This window comes from Mirounga angustirostris, unplaced genomic scaffold (genome assembly GCF_029215605.1).
Source record: "Mirounga angustirostris isolate CCGP_5_RB_7025 unplaced genomic scaffold, mMirAng1.0.hap1 SCAF_1, whole genome shotgun sequence".
Classification (NCBI taxonomy): Eukaryota; Metazoa; Chordata; class Mammalia; order Carnivora; family Phocidae; genus Mirounga; species Mirounga angustirostris.
The window spans coordinates 133,468,924-133,483,295 of record NW_026991709.1 but is presented as its reverse complement, the minus strand read 5'-3'; the positions used below and the strand labels follow the sequence as shown (position 1 = coordinate 133,483,295).

The 14,372-nt window shown below is 39.9% G+C and overlaps 1 protein-coding gene across 1 annotated transcript in view; it reads right to left on the bottom strand.

Moving 5' to 3' along the window:
* RAB5A (RAB5A, member RAS oncogene family) overlaps positions 1-12,538 on the bottom strand; it is a 30,589-nt gene extending 18,051 nt beyond the window's left edge. The window contains exons 1-2 of the mRNA XM_045903870.1: positions 12,151-12,538; positions 8,853-9,108 (exon numbers count right to left, since the gene is read on the bottom strand). Coding sequence (XP_045759826.1) covers positions 8,853-9,015 — 163 coding nt within the window. The 5' untranslated portion in view covers positions 9,016-9,108; positions 12,151-12,538. The remainder of the gene's footprint in view (positions 1-8,852; positions 9,109-12,150) is intronic.
* Positions 12,539-14,372: the final 1,834 nt, after the last annotated feature.

Below are 14,372 nucleotides of genomic sequence, written 5' to 3'. Positions count from 1 at the left end.
ACTGCTTGGGCTAGGTCATGAAAGGTCATCCAGCTTCACCTGGTACTTTTTGGGACACTCATTCTTGAACCCAGCCATCATGCTGTGAGGATACCCAAGCCAGGTGGCAAGGACCACATGTAGGTGTTCTGGCTGAGGCCCCAACCAATAGCCAGCAGCAGTTGAGATGATTCCAGCCCCAGCACTGACAGCAACCCATGGGAGATCAGAAAGCCACCTACAAAGCCCACTCAACTTCCAGAACCATCAGAGGATAAAATGGTATTGCTCTAAATCATGAAGTTCGTGGTCATTTGTTTCTGAGCAGTAAATAACTGGAACAGTATTAAAGTAAAAAAATGATACATTATAGTGGCCCTGATGTTTCAAATTCCACAGGGGAGAGAATATATAGATTTAAAGTAACAGTAACCTCCCAAGGATATATAACATTGTCTCTGGGGAAAAGAACTGAGTGGGGTAGGAGAATATAGCAGAGAGAATTTTCAGTGTAATATCATATAGCCATGGTAAGGTCCATATGAAACTTGTAAAAATGCTGAGAAATGCTAAATGTGCCCAATAATTATATAGTGACTTGAGTCCCATATCAACAGATTATCCTCTTCTGAGTCCAAAAGCATCTGCTATCTTCAACGATGGAAACCAAGGATAACTGGTTCCTTATCCTGCTTCTACTCTTCCACATCCATATATTACCTTGAAAAGAGGGTGAATGCTGTTCATCAACACTTACTTCAAATAGTATGTTCTATAAAAGTAGTAAAACACGAAGCATAATTCCTTATTTCCAAAATCCAATATGCAACTTCAGTAGCACTCACTCTCATCTCGAGGAATTTAATAATTTGTTTGCTAGAATTCATATTTTTATCAAGATAGCCAATGATCAAAATCCCAAAACCTCTGGAATTACTCCTATTGCTTTTCTCACTCTTCCACCTTCTTATTCTCCTCCACCAAGAGGCCTGTAATAAAAAGCTCTTTATGATGACTCCAAAATATGTTATCTAATAAATTCAGCATGCACCACAAAACTGCATATAAGTAACATCAGATTATTATGGTGTAAGACACAAAAGAGGAAAAGGAACATTTTTCAACAACAAAACTTCCTATATTTTTATCAAGTCAGAATTCTTATTCTATTAAAAGCAAATTTTAAAAAAGCTTCCCACCGCACCACACCCAATCACCATCCAAACAAGTATCGTTTATGGGTCCCTGGTGTCTACAAAAGATCAATTATCCACAAACCTTAAAATGTTCAGAACAGAGGCAACAACAGAAAGGTAGCAAAAACAGACTGAATGCAGCCAAAATAGAAGTCATAAAGTCCAAGCATCAAAGCTTATGAAAACTTACAGAATTTTTCAGTATGTAACTGAGAACACACTTCCTTTATATATACATATACGTCCTCTTTGGGGATATATATAATAAACAAAACAGGAAGATCAATTGGAAATTTAGGCTTAATTTAAATAATGGTACGTAATACCATTTTTCATACCTTATGTGTACTCAATCTGTCTCCCATCCTAAACCATAAGGTCATCTTTGACTTCTAGTACTTAGCACAGTGTTAGGAGCTTGGTAAATTTGTTGAGTAAATGGATTTAAAGACGTTTCACAATCTTACTTCCCAGTATGTGACAGAATAAAAGCAGCAAATTAGTCATTCAATAGAGACTGTTCACTACAGTTAGAGCTAACTGGCGAAAATCATCCTACCAAACAGCTTTGAACACTTCAGCAGCACCAGAGGACAATCAATGAATTAAGTAAGACAGGACAAACACTGATGTCCAAAATCCCAAATTATGACATAAATTTTAAGAGAAAAAGATTAAATTGTATTGACTGTATTGTTTAATGTGAAGGAGAGTACACAGTTTAAAAGAAAGTTAGCCCTAGGGGCACCTGGGTGGCTCAGTCATTAAGCATCTGCCTTCAGCTCAGGTCACGATCCCAGGGTGCTGGGATCAAGTCCCGCATCAGGCTCCCTGCAGGAGCCTGCTTCTCCCTCTCCCATTCCGCCTGCTTGTGTTCCCTCTCTCGCTGTGTCTCTGTCAAATAAATAAATAAAATCTTCAAAAAAATTTTTAAAAAAGTAAGTTAGCTCTAGAAGAACCCTTATCTAGTTCAATCCTCTCATTTTACAAACAGGGCTCACATAAGTGTTCAAAAAAGGGTGCCACGGGGCACCTGAGTGGCTCAGTCGTTAGGCGTCTGCCTTCGGCTTGGGTCATGACACCAGGCTCCTGGGATCGAGCCCCATGTCGGGCTCCCTGCTCGGAGGGAAGCCTATTTCTCCCTCTCCCACTCCCCCTGCTTATGTTCCTGCTCTAGCTATCTCTGTCAGATAAATAAATAAAACCTTAAAAAAAAAATTTAAAAAGAAAAAACAAAGGAAGAAAAAACAAAGAAGGGTGCCAGGATTAGAAACAAGACTCCTAATTACAAGCAATATTTAAGTAGTCATGGGTAACATTTTAAACTAGGGTACTGGAGAATAATTGATGTTTAGACTATTAAAAATTCACTTTTTAGGGCATAACTGGTACAAACTGATATAAAGTAGCAAATCTCTACCAATTTCTCAGAGTAATACAACCTATCTCAAACAGTAACTGAATACATACTTTCTAGAAGGAAAGAGTATTATGCATAACGATATTCTTCCACTTGAAACCAATGCTTAAGTTCCACAAATTTTAATTCTCACTGTATTAGAAAGAACAATGAACATTTCAAGCATCATTTTCCTCATCAATCAAAAACCATGTGCTAATGGTCTGTCTGTAGGTCTTCTGTTCTCTCTGAAAAGTATTTTTAATTGAGGGGCGCCTGGGTAGCTTAGTCAGTCAAACGTCCAACTCTTGATTTCTGGGTTGTGAGATGGAGTCCCACATGGGGGCTCCACGCTTAAGATTAAGATTCTCTCCCTCTCCCTCTGCACCACCCCCTTGCTTGCACGTGCTCTCCCTTAACAAAAAAAAAAAAAAAAAAAAAGCACTTTTAATTGAGAGCAATGTGTAGATGAAAAAAGATAAAGGCAATAAATGCATAGATTACAATTACAGATCTTCCTTGATTAATGATGGGGTTATTCCCAATAAACCCATTGTCAAGTTGAAAATATAGTAAAAGTCAAAAATACACCTAACCGGGACACCTGGGTGGCTTAGTCGGTTAAGCATCTGTCCTCGGCTTCTGGGATCGAGTCCCCCATCGAAGGAGCCTGCTTCTCCTTCTGCCTGCCTTTTGTCTCTCTCTCTCTGATAAATAAATAAAATCTTAAATAAAAAACTAAAAAAGAAATACACCTAACCTACCTTAGTTTAAATGTGCTCAGAACATTTATGTTAACCTACAGTTGGGCAAAATCATCTAACACAAAGACTATTTTATAATAAAGTGTTGAACAGAATATCTCATGTAATTTCTTGAATACTGTACTAAATATGAAAAATGAAATGGCTGTTACCGGTACAGAATGGTTGTGTTTCAGTTATTTACCCTGTGATCACGTGGCTGACTGGAAGCTAGGACTCACTGCTACTGCCAAGCATCCCAAGAGTATTGTATTGAATATTGCCAGCCTGGGAGAAAATCAAAATTCAAAGTATAGATTCTACTGTCTGTATTGCTTTCATACCATCATGAATTTGAAAAATCTTAAGTAGAACCACTGTAAACTGGGGATCATCTATATACAGACTGGTCTTTCTGAAGGCAAACAAGTGAAGGGCAACAGTAGAAAGCTTACTACTACAGGAAGAACATGACTTATTCAGACTCAAATTTTCTGACCGGCTTTTCTTTCTCAGTTTAGGAAGCAAGTTTAATATCCGAATACATTTAGTATTCTATTTAACAGTGTAATTTCTCCCTCTGAGAAAATTTCCACAAATAGTTTATGTGGGTGGCATGAATTTAATGTAATATACATGACTAACCACTTCTGTGAAAACCAATAAATGGAGGGAGAAAATTAGTAAGAATTTACCATGTAGAATTTTAAAAAACTTAGTTGTAAATGCTCATACTATCTACTTGAATGAATCTGCAAAAACTTCATTTTTGGAAGGCTCAAATTTAGTATAAGTATTTGCTTATAAGGTTTTTAAAATCTTTGGTTAAGCATCTGCCTTCAGCTCAGGTCATGATTCCAGAGTCCTGGGATGGAGTCCCACATCGGGCTCCTTGCTCAGCAGGGAGCCTGCTTCTCCCTCTGCCTGCTGCTCCCCCTGCTTGTGTTCGTGTGCTCTCTTTGACAAATAAATAAAACCTTTAAAAATTTTTTTATTTGTTCCTGTAATTTTCAATGAGGTTTATCTTCCAATAAAAGAAAATCTAAACATGAAGTTTTTTTTTAAATTGTCAAATCCTAAATCAAATGCCATGCACTAGATGGAATAGTCATGATTCCAAAATAAATGCCATGTTGTGACAATGGAACAGTGACAAAAATGACTCAGCAAAAAGTAATGGTGGTGATGGTAGTGGTAGCAGCTAACATTTAATAAGCATTTTACTCTATGCTAGGCACTGTAGCCAAGAAATTTATATGTACTTTCATTTAATCCTCACCAAAAACTTTTTCAAGTTAGGTACCATTATTTCCATTTCTGTAAGAGAAAAATAAAGCTGAGTATGAGTTGCTTAAGATCATGCAGCTGGTATGTGCTATGTGCTGGAACTAAAATTAAAAAAGGCACTTGTTTCTCTAACATAGAGTATAATCAGTCCTTGATTACTTGTGTCACTAAGGGGGAACAGCATTGGTACAGATAACTGAAAACTACAGATACTCTAAGTTCCTTAGCAGAGACAAGGCAGAGTAACCTTGATGGGACAGAGAAGGGGCCATATTCTCTTAAAGGGCCTAACAGGTTAACAGATTTGTGGGAAGGGGTTTCCATACAAACACATACAATTAATATATGATGTAACCAGGACAAAATACTTGTAATCTTCAAACTGGAGCAGTTGGATAAACCACTTATTTTTAGAAATCCTACCCAAACTACAGTTTAAAAAAAAAAAAAGCAATTATTCCAAGAACCTTAGTGTCAAAGTAATATTGACTACTCAGAACACAAAAAGCGGTGGTTCTCAAACTTCAGCATATTATCAGAATCACCTGGAAGACTTGTTAAAATTTAAGATTATTGGTTCCACTTCAGTGTTTTGATTGAATATTGGATATAGGAATTTGCACTTTTAACAAATTCCTAGGTAATGCAGATGCTCCTGAACAGGGAGCATTCTGAGAACCACTGCTCTAAACCAAAGCTCAAAAATTACAATACCTGCAAGAATGCTGTTAATGTTCTCATGTATAGTTCTATAACCTAAACCATATGTCTGACATTCCTTTGATGATCAGTGCATACAAAATTAAACTGAGGTATAAAACATTTATCTTTCAAAAGAAAAAAAGCTGAATGACTGCATCTTATTTCATTGCATACTCTAATGTTGCTCTGACTTACACTGAAGATGTACTTGTTTATAAATAGTACTTAAATGTGTTTAAAAACAAATATTGGGTTTTTTTTACAAGAGTAACTCACTTGAACTCTTTAAAATCTTTACTCAAGGTGTTAAGTGAAAGACGGCCAGCCCCATCCAACAAATATTTACTGAGGCGATACTAAGCCTCCAGATGAGAGAGCAGGAAGAAAGACAACCACCTGAGCCTTAATATTCCTTGCTAACCTTCTGGGCTTGTCTTAATAAGAACATAAAATGTCATGCAGACTTTAAACCCCTACAAATAAGCTAGAACTCCCCAAAGTGCTAAACCCACCATCTAACTACCTAACCTCATTGTGAGTGTTACAGGGTCAAGGGGCAATTGTATAGGATATTGTGAGACAACATGGATTCTTAAATCAAGCTATCATGTTTAGGAAGAAACACTTAAACTACCCTGATATTCCTGATGAATGTAAGGTTCTAGAATACACACAAATTCAAGAGTACAGCATATGATTCTCACATTAAAACACAATCAGATGAAAATTTTAGTTGAACTCTTCAGACCATAATGATTGTTAGATATAAACAATCAAAAACTAAAGCACAGATAAAATGCAAAACATTTGGCCAGGTTCATTTGTTAGGTAAGTCTTACCACACATCAGCCAAAACAAAAATACATATTTCTTACAAGTTATGGACCTGTGGTGTTCATTATTAAATAGCTCAAACCTTGAAATCCTTAAGTGCTTAAACAGAGTACTACTACAGTTCCTAAGGGTGAAGAGCTGTTAGCAAAGAGCATAAAACAACAGTACTCACTATAAAAACATTAAATCACTGTCTTACACCTTAACCTTACACAATGTTTTATGTCTCAAAACAAAAACAAAACCAAAAACCAGTGCTCACAGCTGTAATCACAATGGTACTATCATACCTCCTCAAGATATTACTATGTAGTCAAGGTAGTTAGAAAGTGTCCAACAACCACAGACACAGAAATTTGGATAGAAGTTCCTTTTAAAGTTGGTTTTATTTTATTTTATTTTATTTATTTTTTTAAAAGATTTTATTTATTTATTTGAGAGAGAGCACATGAGAGGGGGGAGGGTCAGAGGACGAAGCAGACTCCCTGCAGAGCAGGGAGCCTGATGCGGGACTCGATCCTGTGACTCTAGGATCATGACCTGAGCCGAAGGCAGTCGCTTAACCGACTGAGCCACCCAGGCGCCCTTAAAGTTGGTTTTAAAAGCAAGATCTGACCTGTACAAGTAGAAAATATTAAGGAAGCTTAACACGGAGGAACAAAAAACTTGAAAAATTCATTTATGAAATGTAAATAATCTAATTTGTATCGAATGGAAATGTAGATTTTATATATGCATACACACTATCAGAAAATATGTATATTTATGACTTATTGATGCAGGGTTATATTTTTCTTGTAAATGCCCTGCTTGAAATGTCATTAAGAAAAAATACATTTAGATGACAACATCCAAAAAATAAAAAAAATATACAATCACCCAGATAATAGCACCATATAAAGAAAGAAAGAAAGAAAGATTCTAGTCTTAAGCTTCTGAGGCTCCTGCAGTTTCCCAGGAATTAAGTTCTTTACTATAGTATGTCAGTGTTTTTGTTATTTTAGTATGTACTGTGAAAAGGGGGAGGGTGGCATATATCAAGTCTATCTGACCCAAGTATTTATAGCCTCAAATGCATATGTACTTTGGGAAATGCTGCCACTGACAACCACCTGAGAAGATTACCTTGAGGTAATATTTCATTACTAAACCAGACATGTGTATTAACAAAGAAACCACAAAGAACATACATTGTTCATTAGATTTCTAACTCAAAAGCTCCATACCATGGACTACATTTTTGATGATCATTATAAAAACACAAAACACTAGGGGTGCTCACTAGCACGGGTGGCTCAGTCAGTTGAGCAGCTGACTCGATTTCAGCTCAGGTCATGATCTCAGGGTCCTGGGATTGAGCCCCGTGATGGGCCCCGTGATGGGCTCCATACTCAGTGGGGAGTCTGCTTGAGGATTCTCTCCTCCTCCCTCTGCCCCTACCCACCCCCACCACCATGCGCGCACGCTCTCTCAATAAATAAATCTTCAAAAAAACTCCACTAAAACAGTATTAACACTGTGTACCTTGATAGATATCCAAGTAAAAGAGGCTGACAATCACCACTATACTCCTGAGTATATTAAAGTGGAAATACCACCTATGTAGTTTACTTCCTGTATGCAGGGAAAAGCCAGGAGGTAGTATGGTTTTACAAACTATTTTATTGGAAGGGTCTGAACTATGAATAAGATTCTTGTGTACTTGAGAACATACACTAAATGCACGACATAAAGTTACACTTCTAAAAGATCTGAAGTTGCTACCTGTCAGTGAGTATGTCTTACGTATTACAAAAGTTTGACTTTTTACATGTATGAGGTCAAACTATATTTATGTATACCTTTAAAAATATAGTACTGCTTAATTACACACCCCTTGCAAAATACTGTGATCTTAAAGCTGTTTCCTTTGGTATTACCCAATTCAAAAGCTTCATTTGACAGATGAAACTGAGGCCCCTGAAGAGCCTGTTTTGCCCCACTGCTATATAGTTGTGAATTTCTTTGATTAAATTCAATTATCAAATTTCCTGTCTTCTGTCTGTAATACTGCACTATTAGTTGTCACCTCTTTGTTCTGCCTCTTACCTTCCCCTCATTTCATCTCTACCACAACCACTGTATTCAGTGCTTACTCTACCTCTTAACCCCTCTTTCACCTTTCTCTCCAGGTCCCATTTCCCTTTTATGTCCCTCTTCATTGATCATTGACTTTCTCTTTTCCTTCACCCTAGGAGCATTCTTAAACAAGTTTAATAAAATTTAATTAATTTTACTAATCAGTGTAATTTACAAATAGTCCAGTTATTTAGAATTAGAATTTTAAAGTTAACTTTTATTATTTACTTTTACTATTTTCATTACTCATTCTAAAGGCCGTATAATTGAGCTAAAACATGTATTAATTTGAAGAAGCCTCTTGTTATCAAGGAGCAGATATCTGATCACATCTAAATACTTGGGACACTGACTCTGTTCATGCTTGCATCTGTATTCCAGCTTTTACACAACCGTCTTGGGGATAACCAGGAAATCAAAATGTAGGAAGATACTATCTAAACAAAAATCAAGGTAAGTTTTAAAGCTTGAAGTCTGCTGAACAGTTTTCTTCACTGTGCGACCTATTTAGGTATTCATCATCAAACAACTGGAACTGCAAAATTTTTGCCAATGTATAATTCAATTAAATGAAGGGAAAAAAGAAAATCTCACCCCCTATGGTACTCTCTTGAAATTCATGAAATTGGCCCTTCACAAAACGAAGCACTAGGCTTGATTTGCCAACAGCAGACTCTCCAAGAAGTACCAGTTTGAACTGGCATATTTTATTTCCAGTATTTGGCCCGTTGGGTCTTGTTGCTCCTCGATTAGCCATGTCCAAATTTGAAAGAAGTCCCTAAATTCAGTCTCTTAAATGAACTTCCAGGTTGCAAGGTGTCAATTTTTTTCTTTCTGGATGTAGAGAAACCTGTAAAGAAACAGATACTGTAATTTTCAGAGTTTTAAAAAAATTTTAAAGCTAATCTTTATTAAAGACTTGAACTTTGTGCCAGATAGTTAAGTACTTAACATAGTCACTCAACAATCCTATAGATACTACAATCCTTAAAAATGAGGAAACAGGCACAGAGAGGTTAAGTAACTTGATTGAGGTCACACTGTTACTGTGACAGAGCTGTGACAGAGCCACAACAGAGTTGCATTTCAAACCTAGTCAACCTGAGAAGTGACTCCAGAGTTTAGGTTCTGGAGCCAGACTAGCTGGATTAAAATAGTTTTGGGGAAAATGAAGTTCATAAATGGAAAGTTCTTACAAAAGATCCTAGAACACAGTAAGTACTCAATAAATGTTGGCTATTATTTTTTTTAAAGATTTTATTTATTTATTTGACAGAGAGAGACACAGCGAGAAAGGGAACACAAGCAGGGGGAGTGGGAAAGGGAGAAGCAGGCTTCAAGCGAAGCAGGGAGCCCGATGCAGTGCTTGATCCCAGGACCCTGGGATCATGATCCTGGAATCATGACCCAAGCTGAAGGCAGACACTTAACAACAGAGCCACCCAGGTGCCCTTAAATGTTGGCTATTATTATGTGAAGGCCCCTGTTAAATTGTACATTTTTTTGTTTAACTAATGGTAATTCTGGAGCAACAAGTAGTTTAAGGCTCTCAGGTTTGTGTGTCTAGTGGCTAAAAGACTTAAAATTGTTTCATCATGTGCTCAAGTACATTATACATGGAAGTGTTAACAGTGGTTCTCTATGTGGTAAGCTAATATTAGTGTCTTATTTACTTACACTTTTCTGTAGTTTTGGGCCTAATAATTAACTATGTCACTATTTTCCATTTAACACATCTAGAAAAACCTAGCCTAAATGGCAACTTCTCTTTATCATCTAATGCTAATTTTCAATCTCAAAGGAATGAGGGAACATTAAAGGACTCTTTTCCAATCTACTCACAAATCACAATGGTTTTCTCCCATCTTTAGCTAAAATCTGATCATGTGCTAATTAAACCTGACGATTCCCTCCTTAAAATCACTGTTATATTTCATTTAGGTACCTCACATAAGAAATTTGCCTTCCCCATGAAATGAGTTTACATAAGGATCCCTCTGGACAGTGAATTCATTAATAAATATCCAAGAGACCTTACATCTGAGACAATAAAAATCACCACTGACTTATCTAAACTGCAGCTTTGCAGAGTTCTTTTAGTAATGCATACTGAACTATTTACACATGAAATGAAATGTCTGAGTTGCTTCCAAACAGTAGGGATGTAAATAAAACATGACTGGCCATAAAATAATTTAAAGTAGGTGATGGGTTCATCTTACTATTCTCCCTACTTCTGTATATTTAAAATTTTTTCTGTAATAAAAAAATGCTCCAATCCTCACATTGACACCTCCCCCCCCCAAAAAAACCCCCACCAGATTTGGGATCTAATCCTGGCTGGCTATACCAAAGTCTCCATTTCCAAAATACCTAACTTACATAGCTGCTGGAGAATTAGATGAGAGAATATACGTAAAAAAAAAAATCTGTAATACAGGGGCCAACACATAAGAGGGATTGAAAATTGGGCCTTTATGACCAAATATCAACAGAACATCATGCAGACTGAACATGCACCAACACACCTTCAGATATTTCAATACCAACTGAAACACTTCCCAACTGTCTACCTCCAAAACAGCAAATTGAAATACTTGTCAAGGACAACAGGCTCCAAATTTCCATGGTCCAAATTTCAGGGAAAACATGAGATTCCCATTAAAAAAATTATGATTTTAGCTTTGCCTTTTAGGGGTTAAAATTGTTGGACTATAACTCCCTCCAACATTCTCTAGCAGAAAATAAATTTAATTATAAAGATATAGTCAGCATAACATTAAGGTTAAAAATCATGTGCATTCATTTGTATCCACTACCGAAACTTTTATTTTGCAGAACAAAAATTTTGCATAAAATGCTTTTAAAATCTTTTGAGAATAAGTGGTACTCTATAAAGGTCTCTAGGTGCTCTTTAATGAAAACAGTATTAATAACAGCAGTAACATTTACCACACACTTACTATGTGCCAACCACTATTCCATGAATTTTGCTTACAGCAACCCTATGAACTCATATTATCATCCCAATTTTACGTTAAAAATAAAGTTTCTGAGCTCTCCTGAATTATCATAGTGTTGTACGTGTTTTTTTTTCTAACTAGTTATGCGAAAGGCAACTGATTTCACACTGACAAAAAACCAAATTTGTGAATTATGACGTTCAGAGTTTACAGTCTGAAAGTCTCAGGAGGGTAACCAGCTTCTAAGAGAAGAGAACAGCAGGACACGGTTAATAAGGTCTCTCTCCACCCACTGTGCGTGTTCGGCGGCCTAGTTGTCTTGAGTTCTTTAAAGCTGCGATTCAGCCCCTTTCAGAGATGAGACAGTCCCTAAGCAGACTATGTCGACGAGCCTCCTCCTCCCTCCATTACCGGTCTTTGGAAGTCGAAGACTGGCGGAGCTCCCCCAATTCACACCTGCTGTAGGCCCCAGTTCCTGCTTGGAGAGCACCTGAATAACTGGTACCGAACTCTGGATGGCCTGAACAAGGAGGGCCCGCCAGGCCCCCTGGCCATCTTTCCCATCCTGCTTCCCTGAACCCAGCCTGCCTTCGGCTGGGACCACCCCCTCCAGGACTGCCCGGACAGGGGCCAGACGGAACCGCGGCCTCCAGCACTCTCTCACGGCGCCATCTTGAGAAGGGAAAAGGGTGACACCCGTCGCGCCCTCAGCCAGTCCGCGAATCCCGATCCCCAGAGCTCTTCGAGGAATGGATCACCAGGGCCGGCAGGGCGAAACGCCCAGCTCGATAGCTCTGGTCCTGGACACTGGCGCCGGGTGAAGCAGAATGGGCGGGGGACTCAGTGCCGGCAGGGCCGCGGACAGACTGAGGACCGTGTATAACCTGGGGTCCCGGCTGCTCTAGGCAGGGGAGGGACGGTTTGGTTACCTGAGACCGCAGCACGCGGACCCGCAGGGCTGAAGCCTCCCGGCAGCAGGTCCCAGGCGCAGCCCGAGAAGACGCTGAGGCTGTGGCTGCGGCTTAGACGGCGGCGGCGCGTCGCCTCCTCAGGCCGCTCCCCTCAGACTGGACCGTGCGGGGATCGTGCCGTGGTGCCGCCCCCGTCCGGCTCCGTCTCCGCCTCTCTCCGCTCCGCCTTCCTCTTTCCTTTCTCCTCCTTCGCCGCCGCCGGCGCTCGAGTTCCGACTAATTCTTCCTCCTCCTCCCTCCTCTGCCTCCTCCCCTCAGGCCGGCCGCCGGCTCCGTCGCGAACCAAAACACAAACACTCAAGTCCCAGCGCGGGAGCCACTTCCGCCGCCCGGCGCCGGCCTCGCCGCCACGTCGCTGCACGTAGCGAATTACGCCCCTTCGTCACTTCCGCGGCCTCCAGTCCCACCTTTTCATCCGCTCCCCAGCCCCTTCTCGAAGCCGTCTCCGCTGGGGCTGGTCTGCAGGGCCGGGTGGGGCGTGTCACGTGACCTCTGCGAGCGGCCGGGGGCGAGTCCTCCTCCTCCTCCCTCCCTCCCACATCCCAGGCAAACGCGGCCCCGCCCTTGCCGGCGCCATTGTCATCTGGGTGGCGGTCTTGGGCTCCCGGCGGCAGCGGGGGGGGTAACTCTTTTACTGCCTTGCTTTTGGGGAAGCGCGAGAGAGCTGGGGTTTGTTGCTCTCTGCCCATGTGGGGCGGCGAAGTTCCCTTTGTGAATATTAGCACCGTCCCAATTAACCCTACCCTGCAACACCCCAGGCGTGGCAACTCAGTTAAGGGGCTTTTTGGGGAGGACTTTTCTAGCAAGAGAGCCTCCCTCCCCCCTCCCCCCCCCCCCGCCCGAACATGTCCTGAGAGGAAGCATGGGTCATAAAGGTATTTACTGTGGTACTTACTTCAGGGAAGAGGATTAGAACCTCCTCATACCAAAAGTCTTCTAGGCGAGAAAATCTTAAAATAATAACTTGCTTTTACTCACAGTTTACCTATTTTTGGTGGTAGGGGGGAGCAAATCTTAATAGCTCGCTTTTATTCAGGGTTTTCCTTTGCGAGTTATTGGACTAAATGCTTTGCAGGAGTTATTCCGTTTTACTCTTACACTACAAGGTTTCACTCCAACGAATATCTGAAACTAAATGTCTTCCTACATTATAGAGTATTACCTCCCCAAAGTGGTCCTCAACGCCGTCTGTCTAGCACAGTGCCTGGCACCTGGGAGTCTTCAGTCATGGTTGTGGAATTAATGAATGAGGTGTGCCTGTTTCAAAGGTAAAGAATTTGAAGCAAAGAGATGTGTAACTTGTCCAAAATCACCACTGAGCTGGTAGTGAAACTGTATTCTAACCTGGCGGCTGGCTTCAGAACCTGAGTTCTTAAGCATGATTCTAGTAAAAGACAACTCAAAACATCCATTACCCTCCACTGCAGACCTACAGTACACACCCTTCTTTGGTTAAATTCCATACAATAGTTTCTGGTCAGGTATCTGAAACAAAACAAAATAATTCATTTTCTAATTTGGTAGAATGTTAAATTGACTTTCCTTCAGGATAAGGGCTACTTTTCAGTTTGCCGTTTAGCATGTTTAGCCCTGTTTTGAGAACATCAACATTGTCTAGAATGTGTACTTGGGTTAAGGTATCCTGGGGATTCTTGGTCAACATTATGCAATGAAGATGATTTGAACCCTTGAACAGCCAGTCTTCTAGATCAACTCCCCAGTTACTAACCAGAAGAGCATAATGCGTCATACCTAAATGGTATCTGTGGCACTTTATCCCCAAGAGCTTGTTCAGTACGTTAGTCGTGTTAGTACCTCTTGGACAATCCAAGGAAGAACCAGGAAATAGGATATGTCACATCAGTTTTGGTATGTCAACAGTATATCCCAAACCAAACTTATTCTAGCCCAAACCTCCTTCTGCTTAGTTGACTGGTATTAACAGGCTTCCAGTCACTTGGACTTGAAAGGGCAAAATCATCTTCCCTCTTCCCACTTTCCTTCATAAACCTATTGTCCATTCTAATACCCAAAATTCTCTAATACCCAAATCTGTGATCTAATCCCAACACCTGTGATCTAATCCCAACACCATGGCAGTATTCATATAAACAAATTAATGCACATCCTTTCTTTTCAACCATTTTTTACATTTCAGCCAGTAACTCTCCTCAAAAATG